The following is an 8641-nucleotide window of genomic DNA, read 5'->3' on the forward strand; positions in this document are numbered from 1 at the left end:
GGTGGAGGTGGGGTGGCGGGGGGGGATTGGGAGGGAGGCTGCAGAAATGTGAGAGTAAGCAAGGGGAGAGGGAAACACGTTGAAATGTCAAGCAGACAGTGGATAGATACACTCTTATTTTTAGATGGCCGCCATGGGAAATAGTGGAGGCAGGAGACCTACCAGGTGGCCAGTGAAAAAACAGGGCTCACAGAGGGGTGATGAAGAAGAAGGGATAGGTTCGGGATATATTTGGGTACCAGACTACAATAGAACTTGCTGAGATCCATGAACAGTCAGCCGTTACCTGGGAGGGAACTACTAAGTGCTAAGTAACTACTCTGTACAGGGCACCGTTCTAAGTGTTTCACACGTACTCTCTTAACCCTGACAATTGACTGAAATAGAATTGGGACAATTAGGATTCCCACACAGGTAATGAATGAGTGGCTGAGCCACGCAGGGTGACCCAGAGCCTAGCCTCTTAGCCACTGCACAGCATTGTTCCCAGGTTCTCATCTAATTATGAAGCCGGCCAAAGAATGCATGGCTGAGCATTTCTAAACCAAGCAAATGTGCGTATCGGTGTGCAGGTTATAAATAACCATTCCCAGCTGCCAGCTGCTGTTAAGATTTGGAAAGGAAAAGAGGATCTTAGCATGACTTGTTTATCTCAGGTAATTTGGCAGTAAACTGGGCCCTGGGAATTTGAGTTACAAAGAAAATGCAAAGGAAGAGTGATAGGGATATTGTTCGAGGCTTTTAGAAGACAGAATTTAACTTAAAGGCCCAGAACCAGCCCAGAGGTGCGCATGAGGAATTTGAAGAGAAGAGTGTGTCACAGAGCCAACACTTAACCTGGCTTCCAAACAGTCATGCTCTTTGTCTAATAGAGTTCTGTTATGATGAGATTTCCTTAAAGAGGTTCCCCCCCACCAATAAAAGTGTCCATAGCATTGAGATAAATAATGGGGGAGTGCGAGATTTTCCAGTCTTTTGCCCAATTACCTATTAGGTTGGAAACTAGAGGCCTGTTTTGTTGGGCCCGTACAGAGGTTAAAAATTTTTTAATTACTTGTCAACATTTAAAAATTAGAAACTTTCTAATAAAACTGGACTTCTCTAGAAAAATCTAATCCAACAAAACTGAGCCCACATTCCAGCAGCTAGAGCCAAATAGTGATTCCCCCTTCGGCTGGGCAGGTGCTCTTCAGGATGCCCTGTTCCCTTACTCTGCCACAAGTGTCTTTGCAAACACCGTAGGTCGAAGTCACTATCAGGGTTCAGGAAGCTGACATGGGGCTGAAGGCATGTGAAAGTTGGGGTAGCGATGACAGTGGGGCTGGTGTGCTCCCATTTCTGGAATTGAAGAAGGCCGTACAGGCAGCCAGGCAGACAGCAATGTGTAGTGAACACTGGATTAGCAACCAGACTGACTCATTGCTAACCCACGTCTTTCCCCTTCCTTGCTCTGTGACCTTGGACAAGTTACTTTGCTTCTCTGAGCCAGGTGGCTTTGTCGCACCCGATAGGGAATCTCAAGAGCTATCAGCTGGGGCAGGACCTGTATGGTAGGCCTTCAAGAAGCACTAGAAAACCACAATTTCCCAACAACCCATTACAACAGGTCTTGATTTTCCTTTCTTCTTTTTTTCCCCCTTTTTCTTATATTTTTCTCATCTCATCTAGCCGTTTCATAAAACTTTGCCCTCAAATAAATGAGCAGGTCACCAATAGCCTATTGGCTTAGCTAAGAAACTATAGTTTCCAGAAATCATATTTTATCATCATTCCATTGTTACCTCTCAGCATTACCGATTAATCTCTTAAGGCAGTTTTTCCTCTGAAAATATTGTGTTCTGTTTTCAGCAAGCTTTGGGATCTCGATGTTCATGGAGGCTACTCCATTTCCCTTTCACAGACCACCCCCTCTCAGACTTAGGTGGGAAGGTCTACAGCATTTCTTGTTATATTTTTCAAAAATTTGAATCAGCTTTTTGGACATTTAATATTTTAAGTTTATTTCAGTTTCTTGAATAGGAAATAGATCCAAATAAATCATTTAAAAATGAAAACAATATAAAAATATACATTGAGAAGTCACTCTTGTGCATGTGCCTTTCTAGGTGGTTCTTTATACAGATTGAACCAATATGAGTATATATTCTTATTTTCCCTCTTAGAGAAAAAAGAAATTGTAAGCTACATATACTTTCTGCTCCTTGATTTTTTCACTTAACTTATGGCTATCTATAAGATCTATAAGAAGCTTGCCCATTCTTTCTTCTGACTTCATAGTATTTCATTCTGTTGTGTGGATTCACCATATTTATTCAGCCAGTCCTTACTCTTAGACTTATGGGTTATTTCTTATATTTGCTATTGCAAATATGATGCACCGAATACGTGAATACCTTGTACATGCATTTGTTTCAGGTTTCTTCGTGGTGGATTCCTAGAAGCATTTGTACTTTTGAGGATATTGTTAAAATACCCCCCTTGTGAGGGTATTTGTATTCCTCCCAGCAATGTTCAAAAGTGCCTGCTTCCCAGCTCTTGCCAACAGTATATTGTCAAACCTCTGGATTTTTGCTGGTTGGGTAGGTGAAAGTGGTATCTCAGTGGAATAGTTGTCATTTAAATTAAATTACATAGACACACAAAACGAGCGGTGTGAGCTCTCCTATTTGGACAACAGATGAAATAAGCTCATTTTAGTAACCTAATGGAAGCACCATCACCCCAGTAGGGGGAAACCAATTCTTTGTTCAAGAGTCCTTTGTGATGGGGAGGTCCCTGCAGGGGCTCTCTTTACCTGCAGGATTTCCATTGAGTCACCTTTATTCTCCAAAGCCCAACTCTGCCTGCCAAGGCTGAGCATTCTACCTGAGCAATGGGAGTGAGTGTCCCCTGCAAAGCCTGCCTTTCCACATTTGGCATTTTATGGCATTTATCTGGCCAGTAGGGAGCTCCATCTTCCTTTACCCTTGGGGAATCATTTTCTTCTAATCCTCTTATTAATTACTTGAGGAATCCAAAGTACATTAAAAAGCTCCACCAGAGAAAGATTTCTTTAAATCAAACTCCCTCCCCAGCACATTCTGGCCTTGTACTTGTCTTTGAAGATCTGACTGAGAGGCAGTGTAGCTTAGTGGATAGGAGTTCAGGCCCTGGATCCAGACTCCCCAGATTCAAATCAAGTCTCCTCCACTCACTAGCTCTGTGCTACTGGGCAGGTTTCCTAACCTCTTTGGGGCTCAGCGTCCTCTTCTGATAAGTGGGGTAATAGTAGTACCTATTTTTACCTTGGAGAGTAGCTGTGGAGAGTAAATGAGTTGACTTATGTATTTACCCTGAAGTTCAGTGCAGGGCACATAGTAAACCCTGATTAAGGCGAGCTCACACAGTAATGGTGACGATGATGGTAGTGGTGGTGATGCCAGTGGTGATGAGATGGTGATGCTGATGCTGAGATGGTGAAAGTGATGCTGGTGATTAGGAGCACACTGAGCCCTATCACTTAACAAGCTACATTTTTGTGACCTTGAGCAAGCGGCTCAGTCAACTCACCCTCAGTTTTTTTTTTCTCATTTCTTCGCTGATTTGTAGCAATGGGAATAATACTGTCCATCTAAAGCAAGAATCAGCAAACCATACAGCCTGTGGGCCAAATCCAGCCTGCTGCCTCTTTGCGAATGAAGTTTTATTGGAACACGGCCATGCCTGTTTTTTACATAGTGTCTGTAGCAGAGTTGCTCTATAAGGCAAAAAATATTTACTATCTGGCTCTTTACAGAGTTTTTTGAACCTTGATTTAAAGGAGTGGTTGTGAGGATGCGGGAGATGAAGACTGTGCATAGACCTGACACGTGGTAGGTGTTCCGTACAGTGGAGGTGCAGCAACCAAGCGTTTAACTTGCATAAATTCCAGGCCTGGCTCTTATCCCCACCCCTTCTACTCTCCTCCAACCACAAGAGAAAAAAAGAGGGAGTAATTACAATATGAATAGTTTAATTAGAAATACCATAAAATGATATTTTGCATATGTATTTTTATCATGTACCATACATTTCCATATGCATCAAATATTACACATGCTTATTAGTCTGCGGCAATGGATATGAAAGGCTGTGTCCCGTAGACGGTACTTAATGAGGAGGTTTAAGGCTCTTTTTCAGGGGTAATTTTGATGCTGATTTTCCCTTGCCTAATGACTTCAGCAGCTAACATCCAAGGAAGATGCGACTCCCCTCTAAATGGAGCGATGAATATTATCTCCATTTAGCGCAAAGTGAAACTGAAGTCAGAATCTTTGAGCCATTGAAAATAAATCCTAAGTGCAGATAAAGTCTCTCTGAAATCATAAGTGGGAGAATGGTATTATAGTTACAAAAATTCAGTGCATTCACTTCTTTTTATCTTTTCCCAGCACACATCTGTTTCATAAAGTAAGATACACACATATCATTTATATTTGGCCTTTTTCATTGTTTCAAGGCGGAAGCTGCAGGTCACCTTGCAAAATACAGAAGAACACCCCCTTAATTTTGCAAGTAGCATATATTGATATTAATGTTACCTTCTCCCACCTTTCTTCCTGAGTTGTTGTGATTATAAAATAAGATATAGTCAGCAAGATGCTCATAGAAGCTACGTGCAATAGACAAGCGCAATGTAACTCTGGTTCTTTCTGTACTCGGGGAGAAGAAGCTGTCTCCACATCAAGCTACCTGGAGGAGAGAAGGGCTCAGTGGTGTGAGGACAGGGGCATTAGAGAACAAATGCATATAATTAGAGCAAATTATCTTCATTGGAAAATAAGCAAATTATTTCCAATTTAATGAATAAAGAAGCTTCTAATTAACTCCAGTAGAGAGATTTGCTTTCAGATTTCAGTAGTTAAGCTCTATGTTTTTTATATTAATATTTTGTTTTTATGGCCCAGCTTAATGGTTTTTTTATTGTTCCTTATTGGTGTAACAGAATTTGAGAGGTGAAAGCAAACCCAGAGGTGATTCGGTCTAACTCTCATTAAAAAAAAAAAAGAAGAAAAAATACAGTTCAGAGAGATCCTGTTTGATCCTGTGACTTATCCAGGGTCCCATAACTGGTTAGCTGTCCACTGGACCGGATCCCCATGCATGTGTCCCACCAGCATAAGAAGGACTTCAGCTAGACTCTGGGATCTGCCATGCTTACCCCTGACCTGGTTTTGCTTCCCTCCTGCTCCTTACCCTTGCTCTGGGCCCTACTCAGCCTTACTGGCAACTTGCCTCAAAACTACTACTGTTACTAAAAACATCCTTGTCTATCCCATGGCCTCCAATCCTCTCTGTCCCCTTGCAGCTCCTGGCCCATCTCCTAGCTCCTGGCTCTGCATTGCATGACCTATACTACCTGGCGTGTCATCCTCTCTAGCCCTAGGGCCTACTCTGAGTTCCCCGACTGACAGCCAGAGCAGGTGTAGACAAGGGTTTGTGGTTCCCAGGCTGTCCACCCTGGCTCCTGCCCTAGAGCCTCAGGGGTCAAGAAGTCAAGATACAAAATTGGCCTAGCAACCAAGATCACCTGATCCCTAAATCTTGGGCTTTATTTATTTTTTTTAAATTAATAAACTTTATTTTTTAGAGCAGTTTTAGGTTCATAGCAAAAGTGAGTATAAAGTACAGAATTTTTATATACCCCCTTCCCCCACACATGCATAACCTCCCAACTGTCGACATCCTGCTCCACAGTGATACATTTTTCAGGGCTCTTTTTCATCCCTCGATCTTGGACTTTTTGTCTTAAGACAAAAAAAAAAAAAAAAGAAAAAGAAAAAAAAAAGAAAAGAAAGAAAGAGAAAGAAAAGGAAGAAAAGAAGAAAAGAAGGAAGAAAGAAAACAGAATAGTCTAGGAAAGAGAAAGAAAAAGGATGGAAGGAAGGAAGGAAGGAAGGAAGGAAGGAAGGAAGGAAGGAAGGAAGGAAGGAAAGAAGGAAGGAAGGAAGGAAGAAAACACAGAATAGTCTAGGTGGGTGTCTGTGGAACACGAGACAGGCATGCAGTCAGTTTTAGATCAGTTCATTCTGTCTTGCCTTTCTCTTTTAGTCTGTCCCCAGGGCAAGTGGCTGGCTGCTTATAGCATCATAGCTCACACCTGCAGATAACCCTGGCCCTCTTGACCTCTCTGTCTCCAAATTTCAGGGGCTGAGATTCTGATTGGCTACAGTTAGAGTTGGGTCAGGAGACCCATCCTGAGGATGGAGAGGAGAGAAGGGGGCAGTCCAGAGTGTCATTATGAGCTGAGCAGATAACCCAAAAGATGTCTTTCATACCGTGATACCATGTTCTCCTATAAATTCTCCAACTGCCTCTTTTCTAAATCCTTTTATGTATTGGGCCCAAAGTTTGGTCATTGCCAGAGGCTCATCTTTGGGCTTTTGCTTTTCTCATTCTCACCTTCTTAGAGCAACATCCCTTGACTTGTGCTTTATCTTCAGCTGTGAGGTCTACCCTCCTCTTGTGTCCCACTCATGTGTAGACCCACTGGATGTGACCACATCCAAAGACAGATATCATTCCTCTGATACTTAGTCCCTATCTCTTGACTCTCAATAAGTCATCACTAAGCCTTTTGCTCCTACCTTCTGAATGCTCTTGGCTAATGGAACATGTGATTGTGGCATTTTCTCACAAGTAGCCACTCAAGAGTGAAGCTGAACAATTTGGGAGACATCTTGACGACGTGCTGTGACTATCGTTTTCTATTTAAAACCAAGGCAATCCATTAATTTTTTTTATCGAGGGATCCTTTTATAATGGACACTTCCATAAAAGTTGTGAAAACCGCACTTAGAATAGCATATTTAAACATTCTAATGTCGACCTGTTGAATTCATGCATGCCTTCAAATGTTAGTCTTCTAGTTTTCTGAGAAAAGCAACAGTTCTCTCTGAAATTGCCCATTATGTGAAATGCAGGTGTTTCCTGCTAATTCACATCTGTACTATCACCTATGTGGTGAGCTTGGGGGTTTGGTGCAGTGCATTGGGATGCACTCATCAAAGGTTATGTGTATGCACACAGTGGAAGGCATTTTATATAATTCCAAACAATTTAATAAAAATGCAATGCGAATGGGAAAACTAGAGTTTGTCGGCCCTTACAGAGTACAGATAATGTTCCAGATTAAAGAGCTGAGGCTTTGTTCATTATAGTCAAATAACGATGTGAGTGTGTGAATTACCATTTCCTTGCCATCGGTCTATTTCAAGAGTATACCATTTTCCCATTATCATAATAGGCTACATTTTCTTCAAATCATTTGATTATGATTGGTCCCGTCTATCCAGTTTGCAAATAAAAAGCTTTTGCAGTGATGAACTAGCTGTTTTAAAACAGCCTTAATCTCTGGTTCTGCTTTTGAACTGCTACAGGTCAGACTCTGCGAAAGGCTGAGAGAAGCCGGTCCTGCTCGCGGGAGAAAAAGGAGGTAAATGTGTCCCTGGCGAGGGCTGGTGGGAAGCAGCTATGTGAAGGGACCTGAGGGAGCAGGCTGGTGATTATTCCTGATCTACTCTTTTCTCTCTGAGTCCCAGGCTTGAATCCCTGACCAAATGATAGGTAGCAACTAGAGTTATAAACCCAGTGTCACCCGTAGTGGTGATCTCTCGCTGAATTTATCAGTTAGCTTTGCCTGTGTAACATATCGCCCCAAATTTTAGTGACGTAAAACAACCATGCATTTAGTTCACAATTCTGTGGGTCAGCAGTTTGGGCGAGGTTTACCTGGGCAGGTCTACTGATGGGCCAGGCATGGTCAAAGTCATAGAGACATGAATAGGAAAGCTGCAAGATCATTGAGCCTGAGGTGGGAAGTGGTACAGGGACCCAGAGGTTACCACAGGAAGGTCTCAAGTTCATGGGATTTTAAATTTGAGTCTCATTTAATAGCAGATGGGCGCAGGGATGAAAGCGTGTAGCTCATCATAAATAGCAACCAATCCTAACATTCATCAACACTTGTATACTACATTTTTGATTGTAAAGTGACATAATTCTACTGAGGAGAGGAAAGGCTCTGCTGGGTCCAGGGGCTCAAAAATGGCCACAGACTTGGTCTTTCTCATTCCGTGTCTTGGCTCTGATTTCTCTGTGTTGGCCTCATCCTCGGGCAGCTCTGAAGAGGCATGTTGAGGTTGGACTGAAAAGCACCCCGTTTACTTTGCTGTGACTTTCATCCTCTCTCCTGTTGTCTCCTTTCTCAGCTGTAGCCAGAACAGCCAGTGTGAGTTTTCTTATTTAATAACCTACATGGAATAAGGGCTGGGAGAAAACCTGAGAACTTTGATGCTGCGGAAGAGATGTAAATGTCAGCCGCGGTGGGCAGTCTGGAAGCTGAGCACTCCTTTCTGGTAGGGAGATTTTTCTGGAGACAGCAGCAGGTGTGCCTGTCTCCTGCAAAGTCCTTCCAGAGACCTGGAGGTGCAGGAGCCAGAATGAGAGTGAGCACAGGCCTGCAGGCACCTGGTCTCCCTCTGTTAAGTGACCCAGGTGGGGAGGACCAGCCCCCCTAAACCAGGAATGAGTCGTTTAAGCCTAACCGAGGTCTTTGGTTACAGAATAATGGCATCCCATTTTTCCACATTAAGAACCTCGCTGGGAAACCAGGAAGCAGAGT

The 8641-nt window shown here is 42.8% G+C and overlaps 1 protein-coding gene across 5 annotated transcripts in view; it reads left to right on the forward strand.

The window, feature by feature from the left end:
• The window catches only part of KIAA0556 (KIAA0556 ortholog), a 177565-nt gene that overhangs the window by 8298 nt on the left and 160626 nt on the right, over positions 1 to 8641 (forward strand). For 4 of the 5 annotated variants that reach the window (XM_025048349.1, XM_006914049.3, XM_025048350.1 and 1 more), the window contains exon 2: positions 7398 to 7453. The exons of the other annotated variant lie outside the window; for it this stretch is intronic. In XM_025048349.1, coding sequence (XP_024904117.1) covers positions 7398 to 7453 — 56 coding nt within the window. The remainder of the gene's footprint in view (positions 1 to 7397; positions 7454 to 8641) is intronic. 5 annotated transcript variants of the gene reach the window in all.

The sequence above is a fragment of the Pteropus alecto genome, unplaced genomic scaffold, assembly GCF_000325575.1.
Source record: "Pteropus alecto unplaced genomic scaffold, ASM32557v1 scaffold44, whole genome shotgun sequence".
NCBI lineage: Eukaryota > Metazoa > Chordata > Mammalia > Chiroptera > Pteropodidae > Pteropus > Pteropus alecto.